Source organism: Alosa sapidissima, chromosome 17, assembly GCF_018492685.1.
Source record: "Alosa sapidissima isolate fAloSap1 chromosome 17, fAloSap1.pri, whole genome shotgun sequence".
In the NCBI taxonomy this organism is placed as follows: Eukaryota; Metazoa; Chordata; class Actinopteri; order Clupeiformes; family Clupeidae; genus Alosa; species Alosa sapidissima.
In genome coordinates, this window is record NC_055973.1 from 22,024,083 (window position 1) to 22,050,752 (window position 26,670).

The 26,670-nt window shown below is 42.3% G+C and overlaps 3 protein-coding genes across 5 annotated transcripts in view; 2 read left to right on the forward strand and 1 right to left on the reverse strand.

The window, feature by feature from the left end:
- Window positions 1-8,023, forward strand: part of LOC121688281 (tetratricopeptide repeat protein 21B-like) — a 28,279-nt gene extending 20,256 nt beyond the window's left edge. Inside the window, exons 26-29 of the mRNA XM_042067757.1 lie at window positions 716-946; window positions 1,506-1,626; window positions 2,711-2,778; window positions 7,673-8,023. Coding sequence (XP_041923691.1) covers window positions 716-946; window positions 1,506-1,626; window positions 2,711-2,778; window positions 7,673-7,750 — 498 coding nt within the window. The 3' untranslated portion in view covers window positions 7,751-8,023. The remainder of the gene's footprint in view (window positions 1-715; window positions 947-1,505; window positions 1,627-2,710; window positions 2,779-7,672) is intronic.
- Window positions 1-26,670, reverse strand: part of LOC121688279 — a 522,978-nt gene that overhangs the window by 62,418 nt on the left and 433,890 nt on the right. The gene's annotated exons all lie outside the window — the stretch shown is intronic.
- cebp1 (CCAAT/enhancer binding protein (C/EBP) 1) lies at window positions 7,746-14,710 on the forward strand. 2 transcript variants are annotated; one of them, XM_042067768.1, is made up of 5 exons: window positions 7,746-7,829; window positions 8,493-8,605; window positions 12,469-12,747; window positions 12,986-13,404; window positions 13,806-14,710. In XM_042067768.1, exons 4-5 carry the CDS (start codon window positions 13,093-13,095, stop codon window positions 14,190-14,192), a joined length of 699 nt encoding a protein of 232 aa, XP_041923702.1. In that variant the 5' UTR covers window positions 7,746-7,829; window positions 8,493-8,605; window positions 12,469-12,747; window positions 12,986-13,092; the 3' UTR covers window positions 14,193-14,710. The 2 variants fall into 2 exon arrangements, with proteins under 2 accessions (XP_041923702.1, XP_041923703.1); XM_042067769.1 differs by having other exon boundaries at window positions 13,872-14,710.

Genomic DNA, 26,670 nt, shown 5'->3' on the forward strand with positions numbered 1-26,670 from the left:
CCCACACTGTTCTGATCACTCTAAGGTCGCTCAGGCAAGCAAAACGATGCTTTAAAAACATCTTTCCGCTTGAAGGGAATGGTAGCAACAAGACAACAGTACAGAGACTACAGGGCTAATGTTATGAGAGTAATAAAATATGGGATATTTTACGGGACAATATTAAAAAAGGAAGACAGCTGGAAAGAAGTTGACAGGTAGGCCTATGTTAGTGACAGTGGGTGACTCTAGGGCTCTTTGCTGTTGTTACGGCCTGCAGCCTATTGCACAACATAGGCCTACCATCACGTTATTGTACAAATAAATAAATAGCCTACAGCGATAATGCCGGCGCTGTCGCGCTTGTCAATTGACAGCTGCATTGAATAGACCTACCTATGCATTTTCTATATCAACAAAATGGCCGCTGCGAACGTTATTACCTGAAGTAATAATAATGAAGTTAATGCACTACTACGAGGTTTAAACTCCTTCGCTTCGCGTCGGGGCCGTTTTACAACCTCGACCGTGCATTAACTTCTGTGAACAGACCACCGTGTCGTCCATTATCCCTTACTTATTACGTAGATCGAATATGCCTAATACCTCAACTTTTCAATGTGGTGAATATGATGCTAACACTGAGAGCATCTTGTTGACTTCTCCTCGCGATTTGTTTGTGTTGGTTTGTTTATTTTTTTTTTTATTTGTTTGTTTGTTTGTTTTGTGGGTGCAGTCTGACAGAGAGAGCGTGTCTGCCCTGCTGGGGCTGAGCCAGGCCTTCATGCTGCAGAACCAGGCTCCGCGGGCTCGGAACCAGCTCAAGCGGCTCTCCCGGGTGGAGTGGAGCGAGGAGTACGCGGAGGACCTGGAGCGTGGCCAGCTACTGCTGACCGACATGTACATCAAGTCCGGGAAGTACGACATCGCCACCAAGCTGGCCAAGCACTGCCTCATCCACAACAAGGTCAGATGCTCACCAGGCAGGCTTGCTCATGCATCAACACTGTTCGCATGCTGAGGCTGGAGCATGCAGCATACCATGCACATGGAGGGGCATGCAGGGGGCCTTATTAAATATACTGTGTGTGTGTTTTTTGTGTTTGAGTGTGTGTGCGTCTGTGTGTATTTGTGAGTTTATGAATGTGTTTATGTGTATTTATGTTTGAGTGTGTGTGTGTGTGTGTGTGTGTGTGTGTGTGTGTGTGTGTGTGTGTGTGTGTGTGTGCGTGTGTGTGTGTGTGTGTGTGTGTGTGTGTGTGTGTGTGTGTGTGCGCGTGTGTGTGTATGTGTGTATTTATGTTTGTGTGTGTGTGTGTGTGTGTGTGTGTGTGTGTGTGTGTGTGTGTGTGTGTGTGTGTGTTAGTGTGCGCCTGTGTTTTTGTGTATGTTTATGAATGTGTGTGTGTGTGTATTTATGTGTATGTGTGTTTGTGTGTATGTGTGTATTTATAAAATGTGTGTGTGTGTTTGTGTGTATGTGTGTATTTATATATGTGTGTGTGTGTGTGTTATCCTTCTCTCAGTCCTGCTGGAAAGCGCTAGAGTACCTTGGCTACATCTATGAGAGTGAGCACTCATACAGAGATGCTGCTGTATACTATGCCGAGGCCTGGAGGTACAGCTATAGAGTCAACCCCACCATAGGTAAGTACAGGGGCAACCACACCATAGATGCAGACCACCCAACCTGTGTGCATTTTGTGTAGCAACCACACATTTTCACATCAAAGTACGCCGGGACGATTTTTTAATTAAAACTATGCAAAAACGAGCAGACATCCAACTTCTCTGGAAAGCTCCCTGGAGCATGTGCATTAGAATCTCCCGAAAATCTATTTCATGCAAGGGTGAAATAAACAGAGAGAAAGTGAGAATGAAAGGCAAAGCATAGTGGCCTCTCTTTATGCTATTTTATTTTCAGCCAACGGTGGGTTAAAACTTGACAAGGTGAGCTTAACAAGTATAAGTAAGTATAATTATATATACTCTTTTGATCCTGTGAGGGAAATTTGGTCTCTGCATTTATCCCAATCCGTGAATTAGTGAAACACACTCAGCACACAGTGAGGTGAAGCACACACTAATCCCGGCGCAGTGAGCTGCCTGCAACAACAGCGGCGCTCGGGGTTAGGTGCCTTGCTTAAGGGCACTTCAGCCGTGCCTACTGGTCCGAAGCGCTAACCAGTAGGCCGCGGCTGCCCCAAGTGTCCCTCAGCTGCCGTTTTGCAAAACTAAAAAATCTCCACTGAGTGCAGTTGTGAATTCACCTAGGCCTAATAGTTTGATGTGGTCTTGGAAAGTGTTATGTAGTGTACATGAGTATACTATGTACAGTAGTGTACATGAGTATATTATATAGTGTATATGAGTATGTTATGTAGGATACATGATTATGTTATGTAGTGTATATGAGTGTTATGTAGTATACATGAGTATGCTATGTAGTATATATGAGTATGTTATGTAGTGTATATGAGTATATTATAGTGTACATGAGTATGTCATGTAGTGTATATGAGTATATTATATAGTGTACATGAGTATGTTATGTAGAGTATATGAGTATGTTATGATTTGTTATGTAGTGTATATGAGTATGTTATGTAGTGTATATGAGTATGTTATGTAGTGTACATGAGTATGTCCATCACTTTACACTGTTATATTCTTCTCTGGAGAAGTGTTTGCATGCACACAGTGATCTCACCAGCGCTCTCCCACTCAACAGGATATCGGCTGGCTTTCAATTACCTCAAGTATAAAAACTACACTGAGGCCATAGACGTTTGCCACAAGGTAGGTTACTACTGTCACATGCACACAGGTCACACTAAAGCATATCTCAACATCAGGCACTGTCCATTTATTGTTCTGTTTTTTAGCAGTATTAATGTCAGTGAATATGCTTATTGTTACTGCTGCAATGAATTTGTGCTCAGCATAAAATGGGTTTAGAAGCATAAAATAGTTTTAGAAGTGAAGTAATTTTACATTTACAGCCAGTAGCCCCCTATATGCAACCCTGTAGCCCCCTATATGCAACCCTATGTTGAAGGCCATTTACTGTAAAGTGTATTGCATGGGGCAGGGGTTCTCAAACTTTTCCAACCCGGGCCCCACCAAACTGTTCTACAGTGCATGAAGCAGTAGAAGTAGGCCAGTGTCTGCGTCGTGATGTCTTCACGGTCTCTGTCCCTGAATTTCATTCATGACCGCAAAATAGGTGCGGCCAAATTCACCTATTTTTTTTGCATTTTATTCTTATAATAGCACATAATTCCACATAAGGTGTTTACATGACTTATGTGGAATCAGAATATTGGCATGGAATGGTGTGCATGGAAACCTAGTCAATGATACCTAGTCAATGTTAAATGTCAATGTTAAATATTTTCAAAGCTGTTAAAGTCTTGTCTCTACACAACACGTTTGTGTTGCATTTTAAGCACCGTCATTTTGGAAAAGCCTGTGCTGCACAAGTGACTGACCTAGTCTACCGAAATAAGTTTTATTGCACATCTGAGAGTTTGGGGATTTTCTTGCACACTATGTAGAGGGTTGAGGCGTTTCAATCTGCTGTCACTCTTCAGCTTAATAAGCTGTTCCTGTATTTCTTGAAGGCTACGGTGCGTTGCAGACAAATGGATCCATAACACCGTGGACGTCAATTCCAATGTAAACATAGCCTTAATAGTGAAAATAACTCAAGTCGTTATAGTATTTGCAGAGTTCTTTTTACTTGGGAAAGTGAAATCCGCATTTTCCTCTCTAGTTAAACTTGTGCTTGTCTGTGCCAAGGCTAGGACTAAAGTCAAAGTCAAAGTCAAAGTCTGCTTTATTGTCAATTTCTTCACATGTCAAGACATACAAAGAGATTGAAATTACGTTTCCCACTATCCCACGGTGGAGACAAGACATATTTTACCAATTAGGTCCACAGACAAACAGAACATTCAAGTAAACAATATCAAAAGTAAAAATAAGAAGGCACATACAATGAAGAAAATAAGAGCAGCAAAATTTGAGTTGAAAATGTGCAATTGTGCATACAGTAGACAGTCAATATAATAGTGCAAAAGTCAGGCCAATAAATGGCTGAGGTAGTTCTGTTTGACCTAAGTATGCAAGTGGCATAGTGGTGCAAGTTATGTAAGAGCAGCAGAAGTGTGTTCAGAAGTGTTTTCAGGACAACAGGACAACAACAACAAGTTGCAAAGTGTGCAAGTGTACAAGTGGAGTAGTGCAAGTGGAGTAGTGCAAGGCAGCCATTGTGGGTCCAAAGTCCAGGATGTTATGTAGCTGAGGGTGGAGGGGGGAGAGGGGGGAAAGAGTTCAGCATCCTAACAGCCTGGTGTATGAAGCTGTTGGTGAGTCTGGTGGTGCGGGAGTGCAGGCTTCTGTACCTCTTCCCAGAGGGCAGTTGATCAAACAAATTGTGAGCGGGGTGACTTGCATTACTCACAATTGTGGTCGCCTTGCGGGTGAGGTGGGAGATGTAAATGTCCTTCAGGGAGGGGAGTGAAGCACCAATAATCCTTCCAGCTGTGTTCATTATGCGCTGCAGGGCTTTCCTGTTGTATTCAGTGCAGCTTCCGCCCCACACAGCGATACAGCTGGAGAGGATGCTCTCAATGGTGCCTCGGTAGAATGTGGTCATGATGGCTGGTGGAGCACTTGCTCCCCTGAGTTTCCGCAGGAAGTACAGGCGGCGCTGAGCTTTCTTCTCCAGTGATGCAGTGTTGGTGGTCCAGGAGAGGTCTTCACTGATGTGCACCCCCAGGAATTTGGTGCTGCTCACTCTCTCCACCACAGCACCGTCAATGGTCTCCGGAAGTCAACAACAATCTCCTTGGTCTTGCTGACGTTCATCAGGAGGTTGTTGTCCCTGCACCACGTGGTCAGAAGGTCGACCTCCAACCTGTATTGAGTCTCGTCGCCCTTGGTGATGAGACCCACCAGAGTTGTGTTGTCAGTAAATTTCACTATGTGGTTGTTGCTGTAGGTTGCAGTGCAGTCATGCGTCAGCAGGGTGAAGAGCAGCGGACTGAGCATGCAGCCTTGAGGGGCCCCCGTGCTCAGTGTGATGCTGCTTGAGATATTATTGTACTACATGTACTACTTGAGGCCTCTGACAGAGGAAGTCCAGTAGCCAGTTGCAGAGGTAGGTACTGAGTCCCAGTTTGTCAAGTTTGCAGATGAGTTGTTGTGGTATTATGGTGTTGAATGCAGAACTGAAGTCTATAAACAGCAATTTCACATGAGTCTCTTTTTTCCAGGTGGGTGAGGGCTGGGTGGAGGGCAGAGCAGATTGCATCCTCTGTGGACCGTTTGGCTCGGTATGCAAATTGGAAGGGGTCCAGGGTGGGGGGCAGAATGGATTTGATGTGTGTATGACAAGCCGCTCAAAGCACTTCATGATGATGGGTGTCAGTGCCACGGGGCGGTAGTCATTGAAGCAGGATGGAACAGTTTTCTTCGGCACAGGTATGATGGTGGCAGCTTTGAAACATGATGGGACGATGGCTTGCTTCAGGGAAGTGTTAAAGATGTCTGTGAAGACATCCTTAAGCATCCTCAGCGCAGTCCTTCAGCGCACGACCTGGGATGTTGTCTGGGCCTGCTGCCTTTCGGGTGTTGATAGCAGCAAGTGTCCTCTTCACGCTGTCGGCAGAGAGGCACAGGGGCTGCTCGTGTGGAGGGGGAGGGGTCTTCTGTGGGCAAGTGCTGTTTTGTGCTTCAAAGCGAGCAAAGAAGCGGTTCAGATTGTTGAGCAGAGGGATGTTGCTCTCACACCTCTGTGTTGGTAGGCGGAATGTATACTGCGACTAGCAGAATCGCAGTAATTTCCCTTGGCAGGACTATGTACTGGTGTTGTGTTGTGGCTATGTCGTAAGAATGTGAAATGAATATAACAAGAGGCTTTTACGCAATAGGCAAAGAAGACTGAACGAACGATAATGCACCTAATTTTAGTTTTGACCAAGCTGAAGAGTGGTGTCTGTTATTGTTCGTGAAAATATAGGCTGATTCATGCCCCTTGCATTTTGCTGCAAAGTCCAAGGCATGGCACGGCGCCCCACAGAAATATTATTCCAATTTGTGAGTGAACTGTCTCGCTCCCCTTGTGACGTGTTCGGGTGTTCTCCAGTTTGAGAACCACTAACATAGGGTGTAATTTTCTGAAGAAAAAGCACAGGAGATAACAGCCAACCATTAACCACTTCTTGAGGTGATGTTACAACATATGAACGTTGCTGCCTCAGTTCAGAGAGAGAGAGAGAGAGAGAAAAAGAAACAACATATGTTATCTCTCGCACCGCCCTTCCTTCATCTGATAACTGGTTGCTCTCTGACAAATAGCAGCACCCAGTTGCACATTATGGGGCGCTATTTTGCAACCTGGCGCATGGTGGAAAGCTAGTTATTTTCCCGACACAAAGTTAAATTCGTATTTTACATGTCTCAGGGGGTGTGGCAATTAACAACCTAAGGAGGGGATCTGGCGTTTTGTCTAAAATCGCTATCGTACACAACCTAAAACGTATTGCGCCACTGACCTAGAGAAACCTGGTCAGAAGTCCATGGCGAGTTGTTTATATGTTATTTTAAGAGCGCATTATCAACAGTCATATGGGCGGGTGCACAATGCACCATCCTTCTATCATCCATGAACGCGCACCAGCGCACATCCATGCAAAACATCCATGCAAATTACATGATTAGGCTACAATGGGAAACATAATTAGAATAAAGATATTACGAAATACATCTCACAATGAGTAGTTATTTACCATCATTTGCAAATTGGTAATGACGGTTAAAAGTGATTAGGCGAGAGCACAGCTGAAGACGCACTGTCACGAGATATAAGCGACTCCTCTGCAGGATAAACGTTGTTTTATTCAGTCATTCGAACATTAGTAAGTGTTGCTTTTTCCAACCAAATAATAGAGTGCAAATGCGTGAAGGCTATACTATGCTAGGTTTTAGTAAAACATGGTTTAGTGGAATAACTGTTCCATACAGTCTCGCGTGCAAGCAGATTCCTTCAAACGCACCACTGACTGTCAAATTACCGGTGCACAGTTTGAAGTTGCGCTCCACGCAGTTAAAGGGAATGACAGATGTCATTCTCATTGGTTTAAATGATGTTACGACCAAAACACACCCATGACTGATTAAGAAACATAAGGCCCACCTTCTTTCATAACGTTTCATAACTAAACCACACCCAATATGGACTGGACAAACCCCGAAATTAGTTTAAGCTATTCGCCAGTGACCATGCGCTTTAGACTGTCATAATAGGGCCCTATAAGATAGAATATGCACTCTTTGTCATTAGAAATATGAGTGACTTTAAACCTATTTTATACAGTCTATGCTTTGAACCTAACAGCGATAATCATGCTGAATCTATGATGAAAGATTTTCTCTTGAACCATACGTGAACGTAAACTAGAGGACTAGTGAATACAAAGGCACTCTGAAAGACTGAGAAGCTTGACTATGTCTTCACCTTCACAGTCACATTCACAGCCCTACAGGGGCACTTGATCCTACATCAAAAATGAGCCACTGCCACCTTAACTCAGTGGTCCTGGAGGATTCACAGAATTTCACTGTGTGACACCATCTCCAGCACATTTGACAATAAAGTTGAGTTGAATTGAATTCCTGTCTGGTTTAGGTTTTGGAGGAGCACCCTGACTTCCCCCAGATTGAGACGGATATTCTGAACCGGGCCCAGGTGTCTCTGAGACCGTAACTCTAACACCACACACAGCACCGACGATACTACAGCCACCTTTACTGGGCTTAGAGGCCAGCTCTGCATTTTTACATATGTATGTTTTAATTTGCTCTAATTCACATACTGTATATAATATTCAGCACTGTAGCCATGTATGGGCTGCTGTAAAATCTATACTATAATTCTAAATGATTACTTTTTGTATCCATAGATGGTTTGTGTCGTAGGTATGTTTTAGAAAAGCTGTAAAATCAAAATCAATATTGATCAAATAAAGCAATTACTGTATTATATGTGATTAGGTTAGTTAATATTAACTGTAGAAGGTGTGTATGATACTATTAGGATTATACAATTGCATGGTTGTGGACAGTAATTATGTCAGTAGAACTGATGATGTGATATCACCTTAGGCATCAGTCACATACAATTACAGCCGGTTTTGCCAATTCCCGTCTGAAAAGCACTTTAATACTCACTGACCATTTTGCTCAAAAGATCCCACACACACACACACAAAGAATTATTCATGGATATTTTGTTAAAACGTGCCTTGAAGTTTCAAAACAGCTCAATCAGGTCAGGTTTATTTTAAATCCTTGCAATCAATTGACCCAGGACAGACTGGTAGGGCAGAAAAAAACGAACTGCTCTGTGTGTAATAGCTTCCTCTTGAGGGGCAGTTTCTCACCCCCTTAACTGTTTTCAGGGCACCGATTGCATGCTTCCCACTGGCTGTTTTTATTACCCAATGCAGCCATATCTGAGCGAGTGCCCTCTCAGTCAATGCAGTTACACCAGCCAGCCTCCAGGGGGCAGGGCACACACTGGTGCAGCACACTGGCTCAACTCTGTGGCCTTGTAGGGAAAGTAAGTCAGAATCCTTTTGAATGTAGTTCAGAGCACCAACTCAAAGCTTTACATTTGTTGGTTGTAGTTTCTGTTAAAGCTCCTAAATTGCAACCTTATAGACAGTGCTTGTTGTACACCGACCCTTAATAACCATGCAGCTGTCTTGTCAGAAACAAGGGAAGTGTTAGCCAGTTAGATTTCCACTGAACATTTATGGCTTCTATCAAACGATTACACTCATTAATTAAGGCATGTTTTGTCGATAGAGCATCATAAAAGTGTTGCCACTCACTGATAATTTGGCAATTTCCCTGGTCCATATCCTCTTGCAAAAGCCTTGATCAGATCACCCCGCCCCCCTTGTTGGTACATCAGCCTTTCACTGATTCCTGGGAAATGGGACAAAACATGTCTAGCAAATAAAAATTGTGACTGCTATTAGAGGTAATAATTATTTTACTTCTTATTGTAAATGAAGGATTAGCAATGTATTTAATACAATTATCTTCCTCAATTTCAATTTGTTATTACTTAGTCAACATTGTGACACCTAATGACTTCCTACTACTACTAAAACAGTGTGTCCATGGAGAGGACTTAAATCCTTCATTTTTAAAACTCGATTCATGGGGATTTTGTTTAAAAAAAGACACCTTTTCCTGAACATATTATAACATTACCATGGTACCATTGAAGGCAGCTGTCACTCTAAAGGACCTCTTGGCTCATTTCACCTTTGCGAAATACTGTGTCAGATAAGCTCTGAAATGTTTGTATACATTTTGAATATTTCAAATCATTATCTCCTGTGTTACACACATAGAGTATGTCAACACCATCTGCAGATTTCGGAGGAAATTATTTGACGATTTTAGCTAAATGTATTCTCGTGATATAGGTTCTGCCATCAGCTTACATCAACAGAAAAACAAAACAGCTGCTATATCTTAACTCTTTATTTATTTGAAAAATTGCCTGCCATTCAGGCACATTTTGATTAAATAAATAAAGTTAGGAGGTTGTATCAACAAGTAGCCTATGTTATTTCACATAGCCTTTTTTTACATACCCCATGTTAAATTCCTATAGAAGCAGGCAGATTTTTATTTTTAAAGGCCAGTTATTTCATGGATCTAGGGTTCTATACATCCTGATAAAGTTCCATTGGCCTTTGGAATTAAAATAACCCCACATCATCACATACCCTTCAACATACCTAGAGAGCCAAGGGAACTTTATCAGGGTGTATAGTACCCTGGATCCATGAAATAACTGGCCTTTAAAAATAAAAATCTGCCTGCCTCTATGGGAATTAAACATAGGTTTGGGGGTATGAATACTTATGCACCCTGTATTTTAATGAAGAACATTTATTTATTTACGATACATTATTCATGCACAAAGAAAATTGGTGTCCTTAAAGGTTGGATTCTTCCTCATTTTTTTAAATTAAGGCATTAAGATCCATTTCCAAAAGATGATTGTTTTTTTCCTCTTTTTAGTCAACTTAAACATATGAAGACTTTATAGGCACTGTATTATTCAATTTCATTGAACTTTAATGGGCATATGTGCATTTCCAATACCAACAGCTATTATGATTTAAACTTAAATGGTGTAAAACTGAAGGTCCCTTGCATCGTTATCAGTAGTTTGATCATCTTGGGCCTGTGATGCTAAATATTTAATTAGCGGATCTGATGTGAACTAGGTCCCATGTCCCTGTGCTCAGTAAAGTATGAAAGATTCGTCTTTCTCAGGATATGTTCCCTCAAAGTGGACCTTATGGGCAGGGTAGACCCTTATGTTCTGGTAAAATAATATGAATTTAATCTAGGGACCATTCCTGATGCAGTAGTACCTCTTTTGTTATTTTGTTAAAGCAACTATTAAAATGTGTACCCAGAGGTGGGACCAAGTCACTGTTTGGCAAGTCACAAGTAAGTCCCAAGTCTTAGCAGTCAAGTCCAAGTCAAGTCCCAAGTAAAGACAGAGAAGAGCAAGTCGAGTCCAAGTCCAAGTCACATCAAAGCCAAGTCGTGTCCAAGTCCAAGTCCCAATCTTTTTCAAGTCCTGAACAAGTCATCAGGTACTCTTGCTATAACTAATTAACCTCATATTTTGAAATTAATTAATCTAGATTAATTGCGGTTAAAAAGTAGCCTACATTTTCTCCCTAAATACTAAAGCTTCTTATGGCATATTAAATACAGCATAAATCACAAAATTACTGAGTAACCACAAAGGTAAAAATAAAACACTTCTATATTATTTAAATGATAATAATGACACAGTAATTTTGTTTTAAAGTATGTGATGCTGTTTACCCTATTTGTAAATGATGCACTGTCACTTTAAGCCCATTGTGTGCCACTGTTCACACGTTCTCCTAATGATCTTTTTAGCTCCGTTCAAATATAGCCTAGCTATGGCTAGTGCACAAACTCTAACATTGTTAATATTGTGCTATGTGGCACAAACAATGATAAGCATGATATTAGGTTGGCACAAACAGCTTTCATTCCTTTGGAAATAAAAGCATGTAATGACATGATGCTTGCTAGACATTTTCTGTTTGCAATTAAAAGTACATTATGAGCTGCATGGTAGCCAGTAGCCACCTAGCTAAGTGGAATGCGTTTCAATCGGCATAATATCATGTGCTTCATGTAAACGAATTATTGAAGACTTCAAGACTCACCAGTTCCATTACACAAAGGCAAAGACAACTTTATATTCTTTTCCATTTTCCCAATCACAGTGAGAGCAGCCTATGTGAAAGTGCCCTGGCTCTCACAGTTTATAACAGTAGTGAGGACGGAATAAATCCGCAATTTCCTCTAATCTCGTCTTTTTTGCCTTAATGATTTCCTTTTATACGTTTCTTATATTTAAAAGGAGATATCAATCATCATCAACAATGACAAGCCAGCCCAGCAGGAACCTGTCACTCATTTTCTCTCCCTTTCGTGCGCACTGAGACGCGTTCTCAATTAAATGGAGTAGGCTAGCATACGTTCAATTTGGATCTTAATGGAGAGGACCCGAAAAGTATCATCTTTATGTAACATGCTGATGGTGCATTTTGATATTGTAAACGTTCTCTAACAAGAGTGCAAACCAGTTTGCAGTAAAGCTACTATTTATTTAATGTTGGTCCTTTCTCTTTCTCTGTCTCTTGGTGCCCTACACTAGTGCTGCGTGGTGGTAACAGCAGCACTGATCACTGTGCTCTGCCGTTTGTGTCCACTATGTGTTTTGTTTTTTTTGTCGCGGAAGTGAAAGCATCTTTGGGGTGACTGGTCCACGATCAGGAAATGTAGGCCTATTGTTTGACTCAAGACATGTCAAGTCATTACAAGTCAAAGAGGCAAAGTCCGAGTCAAGTCTCGAGTGAATAGTATTCAAGTCCAAGTCGAGTCGCAAGTCATGCCGAATTTTACCAAGTCGAGTCTGAAGTCATTAAAATCATGACTCGAGTCTGACTCGAGTCCAAGTCATGTGACTCGAGTCCACATGTCTGTGTGTACCCATATAATATAACTGTAATCCCATAAACTAAGGAACTAGCTGCTTATGTCACTGGCAATCTTCTTACAGTAAGAGATTGACGTCTGGGTCTGGAGAGCTTACTGTACATGGATTTGTGTGGTAGCTCAGCTAATAAGGGAAAATAAGACTGCTACATCTGTAGGCCATAATAAACATGTTTTGAATGATTGAGATAAATGATCTACACTTTCTGAACAGTTTTAATGCATGTGTCAGGCATCTGTGTATTCGACATTGACCTTTTTGAGAACATTACAGTTATCTGATGTATGATCTTAAACCAAAACTGTTGTGCTCTCTCTCTCTCTCTCTATCTCTCACTTTCTGAGTGTGTGTGTGTGTGTGCATGCTTATGTGTGTGTAAGTGCATGTGCAAGTGAGGTCTGAATTTGAGTCAGAAGCCCCCTTTAGTATGTTGATAAATGTATATTAAAACAACAACTAAGAGATGGTTGAAAAGAGAAAGAGAGAGGGGTGGAGGTTGTGTCAGAGGAAGTGATGGTGTCATGATCAGTTGAGTACCTGGCTCATAACGGCATTGGAGCTCAGACGTGGAAAGAGAGCGCGAGAGACAGACAGATAGAGGAACCTGCCTAAGAACACCCAGGGTAAGTTATTCATCATCATTCACGCAGCACTCGCTGGCTGGCCTGCTGCCCACACAGAGAACTTGCCCTCACTCTCAACGTTGCTAAATACTTAGTCTTCTGGAGAAAACTGTTAAAGAAAATATTATCTGTCGAGAACTGAGATCAGTCTGTGTAAACACTGTGATGAGACATCATTTAACACATTGCCGTGAGGAGGCATCGTCGTTTAAGCTTCGGTGTGGCATTCTGACTGCAGCTTCCGCAGGCACTGCTGACCCATCCGCCGTCTAGCAGCGCTGGCTGACGACCTCCCTTCTGACAGCAGAACCAACCCCAGCCCAAGCCCCAGCAGGCTGTGTCAGGATGTACCAGAAGCAGCCCCACCTGTCGGGGCCCCAGTGCTCGGTCATCCAGGGGGGCTACACGTCGCCCGCCTCCCTCTCCTACTCCGTCCTCAGCCACGCCGGGCCCTCCACGGCCATGGGGGGGCACATGGGGGTGACCCCCGAGAGCGTCCCCTCCTCGGCCAGCCACAGCCAAATGAGCCAGGAGGCCGGGGGGCTCTACTGCCAGCCTGTGGGGGCCCAGGGGCCCGGCATGGCATACATGGCAGCGCCCGCCTGCTCCACCAGCACGGGAGATCACCAGAGCCAACAGAACCATATGGGACAGCAGGTAGGCTGACAACAACAACAATGCCGCCGCGTTTGGGTTTAGTACTGAGTGAGTATGTAAGTGGTGGGTGGGTGTGTTTTATCTGTGTTAGAGAGAGAGATGTGTCACTTAGAGTTCCCATGATATAAGCTGGATATGTACTTTGCTCTGAGTATGGGTGCCTAAGTACATCTCCTTTCAGACCCTTTCTCTGTGCGTCTAAGTCTTAACACATTAAAGTAATCGGTTATATTTTTACATTTATTCAGCATTTATTTCTTTTGGCCACCATCCAGAACCACTGAGAGCTTAGAACCTGTTAGAGATGATGAGGTGCTAGGAGCCCGGCTGGACTCTGTCCTGCTCAGCTTCAGACTGCTGCTGTAACATTAGCCGTTGTCCTCTGGCTTTGGCTCCTTCAGCTGAGGCTCAGCGTAGCGTCCGTCTCCTCTGACGATGTGCTGCCCTGTTTGGCGTCTTTCTGTCAGGACTTCCCCTCCTTCCTCCTGCCTCCTCCTCCTCCCCCTCCCCCGGGTCTTCATCATCGTCAGCCGGTGGCCAAGAAGGGCATGAACAAGGACAGCATGGAGTACCGTCTGCGTCGCGAGCGCAACAATGTGGCCGTGCGGAAGAGCCGGGATAAGGCGCGGCGCCGCATCCAGCTGACCCAGCAGAGGGCGCTGCAGCTGCAGCAGGAGAACCAGCGGCTCCAGCTGCTCATTGAGCAGCTGACCCACGAGCTGGACACGCTCAGGCACTTCCTGGCCCAGCGGCCACTGCGCTCCAAAGCTGAGGAGGAGAGCTGCTGACCATCACCACCACACGAGGACCCGAGAACACACACGCAGATAGACACACACACACACTCTCTTTCTCTCTCTCTCACACACACGCACGCACACAAACACATGCGTCCCTAACGCTACCTAACTACCTACCTGCAGGCCTAATCTAAGACATGTCAACTCCTCCACAAGTCACACATGCACTGGGCAAGAGCAGACACTGAACACCAGTGGGGTACCTGAGGCCCGCCGAGCCACCTCACAAAACAGTACACAACCCCTTCAAAAAACCTTTTTACAGTCAATAAACAACAAGACTAAAAACGACCTCTGACTGCGAAAGTGAGCTCTTTGTGGTCAGTAGTTACTCTCCAAAACTATTAGACATTAGCGGCCGTGGAAGAAAAGCAACTTACTGTTGGTCTCAGTAGGCCTACAGCAGTTTTCACAAGACGATCCGTTCAAAAAAATAGTTCAGTAAAATGCATTGATTAATATTTGTATGTAAACTAGAATGTGTGAATAAAAAAGTTTCATGTTAATGAGCGAGCCTATGTACTGGTGTTTGTGCTTTATAGTGCTTGGTATTTAGCGTATCTGAAATATGAAAAAGTACACCACCATTCCTACATGAAGTACTGTTTCTTCCCGTACACCATGCTTAAGCCTAAATCACAGGCAGAACACAACAGTTTGTTAGTTTGTTCAACTGTTAGTGCTGCTTAGGAAACTAGGATGTATTCTATGAAACATGTTTTATTTAGATATGATGTAGTGAGTTGAATGCATCTACAGTATTAGACATGGGACAAAACAGGTGTTCCCATTAAAGCTAAAAAAAAGCAAAAAACATTGCTACCTCCAAAGTTTTCATTGTCATTAATCTTTCATTTTGAGGAGATTTTTTTGTTTTGTTTTTAAAGCCTTTGAGAGTGGAAGCTGCAAACTCTGATATTTCATATTGTGCAAGATTGTTTTGAGCAGTGTGATCTTGCCAACAAAGACAAACAACACATGTAAACAAACTATCTATTGACAGACAGCTGTTTAAAGATAAAAAGAGGCACAAAGTCAATGCTAACATATCTGGTTAACATCCGACGTCAACTTCCTGGTTATCTTTTTACTGCTGAGGGTGTACAGAGGTGTCATTTCAAATTACTTTTTGCTTGCCATTAACTGCTGAAGTACGTAAGTTGGACGCAGACCATGTCCGAAAAACATTCACTGGTTAGACACTTCCTCTTTCGCTCACTATCACATTCCAACCCACACATCCTCCCACTGGGTCTTCATGTCTGCCCCACTCCACATGTGGTTGGTTGGCATTAATCATCAGTGCCTCAGGGACATCTCTGCAGACACATCTCACCATTAGCCTGCTAACCAGGATCCTTTATTTGAATGCCTTTATGTTTGCCACATGACAGCTCTAGCAATCAGTTCTTAGCTTCACATAGTAAGGTCCAAAAAAAATGCACATCCACAGGGACATGGAAATGTTATTATTATTTTTAAAAATTCTCCCACTCTCTTTTTAAACACCGCCGCCCCCCGATTCCCACACACAGACTGTCAGTTGAGGTAGATAGCTGGGGTGTGTGCATGTGTCTGTGTGTGTGTGGGAGTGGAAAGTGTGTAGGGTGCGTCATGTCACCCTGGCTGGGACGAGTATGATTTCAACACACACAGGGGACAGAGGGCTGCAGATAGCATCAGGCAGAGGCAGAGGAGAGCATGGCCTTCCTGTGGCTTTCACCAAGAACACAGTGCCACACTGATAGCACACAAGAATGAGGAGAGGAAGACAGGGAGAGAGAAAGATAGAGAGGGAGAGAGAAATCTGACTTTCTCTCTGTTGCTTTGGTACATTTCTTGAATTCATATTCAGCATTTTTAAAACAGTGAGTCTATTTCTAAGAACAATTAGCATAAATAGTACTACACATACATAGATTTCCTGCAAAAGCAAGCAACTTGTCTCTGAAGTAAATAACTTGTCAGTGTCATGAAAATGTAAAGTCAATATTTCAGAGTAAAAAAAAAACAGTCAAAATGCTTGGCCATGTTGTCAGTATACAATATCATTTGATGTCTTCCCTTTGTCCAAGTGTGTGTTTTACTGCACCATTAATTTTGTTCCTATTAATTTATCACATGGAAATTATTAATCTTTGGCCCCACAGACACCTGACACATACACACAAGACTTCGCAGCGAATAACAACAACCACACACACCATAAGTTAGACACATGAGACAGAAGTGTACTAAATAAGCCAAGGGTCACATAAGGGCAATACATAGGTGGGTGGGCAGTAGTTCAGTTGGGTGGAGAAGATATTAACAGCATAAATAGACATTAGGATAAAAGCATAGCTGCATAAAATACACTACCGTTCAAAAGTTTGGAGTCACTTAAAAAAGTCATTGTTTTCATCATTAATGTTGTAAATGACTGTTGTAGAAAGAAATGGCTGACCTTTAATGCAATATCTACATTGCCGATTATCAGCAACCATTCATCCAATGTTCCATTGTTTACTAATTTGATATCATTTTAAAAGTCAAAAAGTTTAAAAGTTGAAATCATTTTAGTTTTTAATAGAGTAGAATGGAAATTTCTAAGTGACCCCAAACTTTTGAACGGCAGCGTAAGTCACTTGTGCAGTAAAATGATGGAGATGGAAAATGTTCAGAAGAATGAAACATTGCTGTTATGATGTGGAGGCTGAGTTTGGACTTACTGTATGACAGGGTTCTTGATATGGAGGCTATACAAACACTTTTGGAGATTTAAGTTCTGATCTGAAAAATTTACACAAGTGGTTTACAAATCATTTATATGTCCCAACCTCCAACACAGACAGGCAGACAAACAGATACAGACACACACATACATGCATCATAGGTTCATTTTCAGTAGGTAACAAGTATATTCCACCACTACTCAAATTCGAATTAGACTAAAGTTATATCCGAGAGAGAGAGTGAGTGAGAGAGAGAGGGGCCAAAGGTAGTCCTACTATAGCCTAAGTCGGAGTAAATTTTTCCATTGTGCTGGTAAACACACAGAATAGGATGACAGTAACAGCAATTAATTGAGCCTTGCCTGATGTGGAGTGTTGAAATGTGTATGTTCTCAAATTTCTGTGTGTTGAAATGCCTGAGGAGCCTACTATCTCAGTGGGGCAATCTGTGGTCTGGGGACTGTAATTTTGCCCACAAGGTTAGGTAAGACAGCGTTTCAGCTCCCTGGAGCTCTTGCTCAACACAGAGTGACCAGGCAGCATATGCATGTAGAATCACAACCCCTGACTGTCGTAATGGACTCTTTCAGATATTGCAGTGGATTTATTATTATTATTATTATTATTATTATTATTATTAATATTATTATTCCTATTAGAGTCATTTGTAATGAGTAAAAACACTCACATCAGTTCAAACACAGATGCTACATTAAATATTTGTGGTGCAACATGAATGCATAAACTTTATATTTCTCACTGACTGCAACCAAGTGTTAGGCTACCTGTCACATCTCATCTTATTGCTTCCTTGTCTTTGCTATGTGCAAATTATTTTCTGATGTAGGCTACATCTATAGGGGTCAATTAGTGATTGAGTCTAATCGCTATGGTGTAAATTTAAACCCATGGATCAGGTCATCTAAATAATAAAAGCACTTTATGGGGGAAGTGGAAGACTGCTCTCCCATGCCCACTTCCACGGCTTAAGTGCCCTTGAGCAAGGCACCTAACCCCTCACTGCTCCCCGAGCGCCATTGTAGCAAGGCAGCTGCTCCGGGATTAGTGTGTGCTTCACCTCACTAACCATTTTCAGACATAACCTCCGGAGTAGGGGTAGTCCTATTGGGGAGGTTTGTCAAACGGATGTCCGACCCTTCGGGTGATTCAGATGTGATGCTAACCTGCGGACCTTATACTGACCTATGTGTGAACGACATAGGCCTACACGCACATTACAGAATCTCCGTTTGATTGTCGAATGGAGGGGTGGGGGCTTGCAGAGTTCGCAAGAGATATGACGCAGAATATATGCGGCCATAGTTCGGATTACAGGGGGTACTGGGGGGTACCAAAGATAATGAATGCTTAGCAAGATGGGTCGTCCTAGTTCATGTATGAGGGCAAAGTGGAGTTCAGTCAGAGACGGGATCTGGTTCAGTTCCCGCCTGCACAGGAGCGTGTCACTGACGTATGACTTACGTTTGAACGCCTCGGTTCTGCTGGACCATGAATATGCCACCAAATAAATAAAACCAAATAAACTCCACGTGGGTCTCGAACAACTACTAAACTAAACTGCTTGCATGATAACCTGACACCAACCTGCTTGCGCCACTAACCAGTTGACACTTCCCGGTGAAATTGGTAATATGTACTAGGCCTACTAGTAAATGAGGTCAACTATGTTATTGTGTTTAGCAGGTTAACACAGCGGATTATGGTGACTGGCTACTATCTTGCAATGTTGCCCAAGCTGTTTAGCCTACTTAAGCCTTCAAAGTAGCATATCATGGTTAAGTTTACAAACGTTTCACTGATTGCTGCCAGGCCGCCTCTACGTGAAGTGTCTTATTATGAATGCCAGCAAATAAATAAAATAAATAAAAAAGATTCGAACTCGAATGACAAAACTAGAACTATAATCTGCATATTAACCTGATGCATATCACAACGAACGTGAAACACGCATTGAAACGCACAATGTGCAGAAGTCTAATGTGTCTTCATTTTACACAAAATTTTACATATCGCAAAAGAGATGTAGGCTAATATCAAATATCACAAGATACACGTAGGCCTAGGCTATTTACGTTCGTGTTTTGACATGTTAACATAGGTTTGAGGTGTATTGGATTTATATATATTTTAATAATGTATTTCTCACCAAGTGATAAAATGTAGGCTATGTGGCGCAATAGGTTGATTCGTTGATGAGGCTCTTTTTAGTCTAGCTTACGGGTTCAATCCTCGCCATTCACAGTTTTTTAAATTTAGTCCTATACATTTTTAGACCAGCAATGCTTCCTCAATTTAGGCTGAAGATAGACTAGGTGGCCGCGGGCAGCCTGACCAGCAGTCAGTGAAACGTAATTAAGCCTAGGCTATACTTTGAAGGTCTAAATGGCTTGGGCAATACAGCAAGATAACACAGTAGCCAGTTACCATGATCCACTGTGTTAAGATAAGTTTCTGATATTGTGAAAAATATTATTACAGTTACAACCGCCGTGGCGCTAGAAGCAACTGAGCAAGTGTCAACATTGAATGACAAAACGCTAGGTAAATCCTCCAGTAGGCTAAATTCGGTTTGCTGCTGACATGCATGGGTAAATGTAAGTTGCTAACTGACGTCTAGCTTGTTGAAAATGTGTTATTTTACAACCTTCATTTATAAACGTGTTTGTTCTTTCATAGCTCATGTCACCTCTTCATACATTGCTACTTACCTGCTACTTACTTACCCACTAAGGCTAGTAAAGTGGACCTTGGTTAGTTACCAAGGTTAGTTAGCAAGGTAATTCTCTATTTAAATAAACCTTTACATTGTGGTGAGGTAAAATCGATTGTCATTTCAAAGGAGATGAACTCCATAGCCTAGGTATCCATTCTCATTATATCTTGAATAAATTATTGTGCCCTTTTGAAATTAGTTTGGCACAGATCCTGTGTTTTTATATTACCGGTATGCACAAAAGGGTCTGATGTAGCTAAGCCTCAGTGTTGGGAGTAATGCATTAAAAAAGTAATGTAATTACAGTAATGAATTGCTTTTTGCTGTAATGCAGTAATGTAAGGCATTGCCAATACAATTTCAGTAATATTTTACTCAGTACAATTCTCAGTAACTGAAGTTACTTTGCTTTTTAATCCAAAATTGAGAAATGCTCAGTGGGCACCAGAGAAGATTTTCCAAGAATTAAAAAAAGTCATCTATGCTGGTCCTTGAATTTGATTGCCTTGTTTAGATGACTGTAGAAAGGGAATTTGAGTTATCTCTGCCATTCATGCAACAGATCTAACATGGTTAGGCTATACTTCTCATTTCAAGCAGTGAGAATAACTAAAATGTTTCTTTTACAGACAAAGATCATAGCCATTATTCTCAAACTATTTGCATTAAGTCTACACCACTGTAAGTGGAAGGAAAGGCAACCAGCAATGAACCATTTAAAGTCAACATACAATTTCACTATGGCTATATTTTACCATGGCTATATTTTACTATATTAAGTTGTAAGTGACCTTTGGCCTTTGGGGCCTACATTGTCCCATGAGCCATAACTGCAACCATTATATTGTTCTTTTAGTTAGCCTTAAGCCTAGCTCAGTCATTATGCCTCGTCGACCAACAGGAAACGGTTGAAATTTGCTTCACCCGCCTCGATTGACGTCTACGTGATGACTCCATATCTTTTACTGTCTAGGCGGTTCTCCCCTTATTAGAGATTCTCTGGTCTATATCAGTGAAACCTGTGGAAACATAAAAAGACCCAAGTAGCCTAGGCTAAATATGTGCTAGTATTTGAATTTGTTTTTAATTGGTTGGTATTGCTTTTACATTCTATTATTTCCTATTTTTAGTTTGATAAATGTAGTTTCATCTGAGAACCCTGATACTATCTTAATGAAACTATTTTCTATCTTTTTTTTCATGCCTGGTGAAGTAAAATCGCGAGCTCATTAGTCAAAGTCAAAGTCATTTAGTCTGCTTTATTGTCAATTTCTTCACATGTCAAGACATACAAAGAGATCGAAATAACGTTTCCCACTATCCCACGGTGAAGACAAGACATATTTTACCAATTAGATCCACAGACAAACATAACATTCAAGTAAACAATATAAAAAGTAAATAAGAAGGCACATACATTGAAGAAATAAGAGCAGCAAAATATTTGGGTTGAAATTGTGCAATTGTGCATACAGTAGACAGTCAATATAATAGTGCAAAAGTCAGGCCAATAAATGGTTGAGGTAGTTCTGTTTGACCTAAGTATGCAAGTGACATAGTGGTGCAAGTTATGTAAGAGCAGCAGAAGTGTGTTCAGAAGTGTTTTCAGGACAACAGGACAACAACAACAAGTTGCAAAGTGTACAAGTGGAGTAGTGCAAGTGGAGTAGTGCAAGGCAGCCATTGTGGGTCCAGGATGTTATGTAGCTGAGGGTGGAGGGGGGAGAGAGTTCAGCATCCTAACAGCCTGGTGTATGAAGCTGTTGGTGAGTCTGGTGGTGCGGGAGCGCAGGCTTCTGTACTTCTTTCCAGAGGGCAGGAGATCAAACAAATTGTGAGCGGGGTGACTTGCATCACTCACAATTGTGGTCGCCTTGCGGGTGAGGTGGGAGGTGTAAATGTCCTTCAGGGAGGGGAGTGAAGCACCAATAATCCTTCCAGCTGTGTTCACTATGCGCTGCAGGGCTTTCCTGTTGTATTCAGTGCAGCTTCCGCCCCACACAGCGATACAGCTGGAGAGGATGCTCTCAATGGTGCCTCGGTAGAATGTGATCATGATGGCTGGTGGAGCACTTGCTCGCCTGAGTTTCCGCAGGAAGTACAGGCGGCGCTGAGCTTTCCTCTCCAGTGATGCAGTGTTGGTGGTCCAGGAGAGGTCTTCACTGATGTGCACCCCCAGGAATTTGGTGCTGCTCACTCTCTCCACCACAGCACCGTCGATGGTCAGTGGCAGGTGTTGGGTGTGACCTCTCCGGAAGTCAACAACAATCTCCTTGGTCTCGTTCATCAGGAGGTTGTTGTCCCTGCACCACGTGGTCAGAAGGTCGACCTCCAACCTGTATTGAGTCTCGTCACCTTTGGTGATGAGACCCACCAGAGTTGTGTCGTCAGCAAATTTCATGAGCACGCAGCCTTGAGGGGCCCCTGTGCTCAGTGTGATGCTGCTTGAGATATTATTGCCAACACGTACTACTTGAGGCCTCTGACAGAGGAAGTCCAGTAGCCAGTTGCAGAGGTAGGTACTGAGTCCCAGTTTGTCAAGTTTGCAGATGAGTTGTTGTGGTATTATGGTGTTGAATGCAGAACTGAAGTCTATAAACAGCAATCTCACATATGAGTCTCTTTTTTCCAGGTGGGTGAGGGCTGGGTGGAGGGCAGAGCAGATTGCATCCTCTGTGGACCGTTTGGCTCGGTATGCAAACTGGAAGGGGTACAGGGTGGGGGGGAGAATGGATTTGATGTGTGACAAGCCGCTCAAAGCACTTCATGATGATGGGTGTCAGTCTGTTAGCAAGGCTATTATTGGTCATCTGGGTTCCTGTAGGTGACGTTAGCATCCTGGCTGGTTCGCGCTTAGTGAGCTCACACATAGACATAATAGACACTTTTATTTTAAACTTAAAGGAGAATTCCGGTGTGATATTGACCTAAAATGTGTTGAAACATGATACAGAGTGTGAACGTATGTCTCATAGCCCACCTCGGCTTGTCCCCTGCACTCCAAAATCTGGCGCTAGTTAGCCGATGCTACCAACAGCTTTTTCAATGGTGGTGCTTCGGCATCGGGCTAGCCATGCAAATAAATCACTGTTTTACACCATTTACGAGGCTCAATGTATCTCCACACTTCATTGGTAGACTTCCGAGGGCCCTGACCTTTAAAACGAGACATTGAGAACTTTGAAAAAGCACTGGTAGTTTACTTACAAGACGATTTATACAGACAGTATCTTCACGAAGTTTAGCATTTGCAGCCATCTTGAATTTAGTCACGATAAGTCGAGCAACGAGTAAGAATGAACAGGCATGATAAGGGATCAGATTCCAAAAATAATTCCGTGGAAATGCATGGATTCCAGTTTCTTCCAGTAGCAGCAACTGGAATCCATGCATTTCCACGGAATTATTTTTGGAATCTGATCCCTTATCATACCTGTTCATTCTTACTTAAGTTTGATACCAATATCGGTCTTACTGAAGACATTTAATGGTTAAAATATTATTAATACATATTCGAATTTTAATATTAATAAACAAACAAACTTCGAATATGATTTTTGGGAAAAAGTCAAAGCCCTATTCTGTAGCTGATTATCAGTTTGTCGCATGTTTAGACCTTGTATGTGTGTTGCACAACACATGTTGCACTTGGCGATCACGGTGGGGATTGATATGGTAATGGACCATTATGGTCAGAAGAACTGAAGGAGCAGTACCCCCCAATTATGGTGGGGTAATTCACACTCGGCTGCTGTCACGGCTGATGCCTCCTTTTTTTGTTTACGACAACATGAAGGGTGAATACAGCGCGCTCGTTTGTAGGCTACGCACAGTAAAACTGTGTGTTCACTGTGCTCTGTGTGATTCACTAATTCACAGATGGGATAAAGCAGAGACCAAACTTGTATAGGCCTACGCCAGTATTGGCCTATAAACCTGATTTACATTTACATGGGCTTCGCTAGACATTCTTTTACTGTCGCACTTGTCCTGTGTGTTGAACTGCTGTCAGTAAATACGTTTTTCTCAAATATCCACGTATTTCAACCTTTCTTAGATAAACATAATAACTCGACTGATTATCCGTCTGTGTTCTTGAGACACCTCTCCTGTTCTGTAGTTGAACGGCCTATCTGGCCAAAATGGCAGTCTCTATGATGCAGGAATTAGTTAATCAAATCATTACTGATAAGCTTATGTCACATAATGTAATCTGAAAACTGCTACCCTGATTAAAAATCAATGCAACTGATCTCAGCTGGTACGTTGTCTATAATGGAGTAGAATGGAAATTTCTAAGTGACCCCAAACTTTTGAACGGCAGCGTAAGTCACTTGTGCAGTAAAATGATAGCCTGGGAAAAACCCTTTTAACCGGGCTAGTAAAATGATGAAGATGGAAAATGTTCAGAAGAATGAAACATGTTAAACTGTTATGTGGAGGCTGAGTTTGGACTTATGACAGGGTTCTTGATGTGGAGGATAGGCTACAAACACTTTTGGGGATTTAAGTTCTGATCTGAGGACTCTAGGCTACCAGCACAAATTATTAAACCAGTATGTATTTGTATGTATGTACTTGTATTAGGGGTGAAACGGTACACAGAAGTCACAGTTCGGTTCATACCTCGGTTCGGACATCACGGTTCGGTACGAGTTCGGTACAATGGAGGGAAAAGCAAAACAAAAATGCAGAAAGCATTTTTTTTTGTACATGTCTCAGGCTGTACCACCTAGTGTCATACAGTCTCTTCCCTGAGCTATCTGCAACAGCCTGAAGTGTGTAAGATGTAGGCTAAACAGTACAATAAGTACCCAGACTCCATCTGTAACTTGTAAACAAAACTAGATGTACCGCAGAGCGGTACAAAATACGACGCCGCCCAGTCCAGCACATTTTTTCCACAAAAATAAATCACGCTGAAAGGCCTATATGATTCTAACTGTCTCACTAAATTGCATTATCCACACTCAATTCTCACTGGTATCTGCTACACAACAAGTACCAAAACACGATTAGTTCAAAGATTTCACATGTAAAATTCATTTTATACAACCCCACCCCCATCTTGCCTGTTGATAATTCTGAGAAATTCTTGAATTGTGTGCATATGTGCGTGTACATGTTTATGTTTATGTGTGTGTGTGTGTGTGTGTGTGTGTGCGCGTGCTTGTGTGTTTGCCTGCGTATGTGTGTTTGTGCATGTGCATGCATGCGTACATATGTCTACTGTGTGAGTATGTGTCATACGTATGATTACTGTGAATGTATGTGTGTGCGTGTGTATCTGTTTATGCACATGTGTGCACATGGAATGGATTAACATGACCCCTGGAGGCAAACATACGGAAAAAATTGGTCATCCTAGTCCCTACGGTTCTCAAGATATTCACAGAAAACTGTGTCTGCCCTACCCTCCTTTCGGGGGGTCCAGTACAGCGGGGGGGCTACAGATCAAAACAAAAAATGATGGTTCCATGCTATCCATGTGGGGTTACATGCCCACCAAGTTTCGTGTACCCCGGTCTTTCAGTGTCCCGGGAATCCTTGTTGGTGTACGGTCACTAAATGTACACATAAATTATTTTATTGTAAGGCCCCCCATGAACGAAAGTTCACAAAACTTGGCATGCATTCGGAGGGTGTCATAGTGATCCTACACTTTCAATTTCGTGCAGTTTTGACCATGTCAGCCAGAGATATTGTGATGAAAACACCTCATTTTTTGCTTTTTAATTTTTAACTAGGTGGCGCTATACATGAAATAAGTGGTAATTGGAAGGGGTAATGGGATGGGAATTTGACAAATTCAATATGGCTGCAAACGCTAAACTTCGTGAAGATACTGTCTGTATAAATCGTCTTGTAAGTAAACTACCAGTGCTTTTTCAAAGTTCTCAATGTCTCGTTTTAAATGTCAGGGCCCTCGGAAGTCTACCAATGAAGTGTGGAGATACACTGAGCCTCGTAAATGGTGTAAAACAGTGATTTATTTGCATGGCTAGCCCGATGCCGAAGCACCACCATTGAAAAAGCTGTTGGTATTATCGGCTAACTAGCGCCAGATTTTGGAGTGCAGGGGAAAAGCCGAGATGGGCTATGAGACATACGTTCACACTCGATATCATGTTTCAACACACTTTAGGTCAATATCACACTGGAATTCTCCTTTAAGACCAACATACAAAAAAAAGGTGGACCTCCTAGGCCCTACGGTTCTCGAGATATTCACAGAAAACTGTCTCCGGCCACCTACAGGCCAGTTGATGTATAGTACTGTAACATAAATTAATTTATTGTGTGGCCCCCAATGAACGGAATTCCACGAAACTTGGCGTGCATTCAGAGGGTGTAATGATCCTACACTTCCAATTTCGTGCAGTTTTGACTATGTTAGGTCACAGATACCTGCGATTACAACACCTCATTTGTACTTTTTTGTGTTTAACTAGGTGGTGCTATACATGAAATGAGTGGTTATGGAATGGGTTGACATGGCCCCTTGAGATCAACATACAAAAAAAAATGGTCCTCCTAAACCTTACGGTTCTCGAGATATTCACAGAAAACTGTGTCTGCCCTACCCTCCTTTCGGGGGGTGCAGTCCAGCGGGGGGGGGCTACAGATCAAAACGAAAAACGATGGTTCCATGCTATCCATATGGGGTTACATGCCCACCAAGTTTCGTCTACCCCGGTCTTTCAGTGTCCCGGGAATCCTTGACGGAAATTTGGACATACGAAAAAGAAAAAAGAAAAAAAAATCTGACTAAACCTATATGACTGCCGCTTCGCTGCGCGGCGGTCATAATAAGACAATCAGCTATAAAACTGAAAATAGGCCTACAGCATCTCTTATTTCTGAAAGTGCAAATTACATAGGTTAGAAAAAAAAATCCACTTAAGCAAGACCTTCAACATCTGTGTTTAGTTGTATGGAAGGGTCTACAATTTGCCTCAATATTTTTCAGTGTGTGTAAAGTAATAATCTAGCCTACTAACTGTGAAAATATCACACT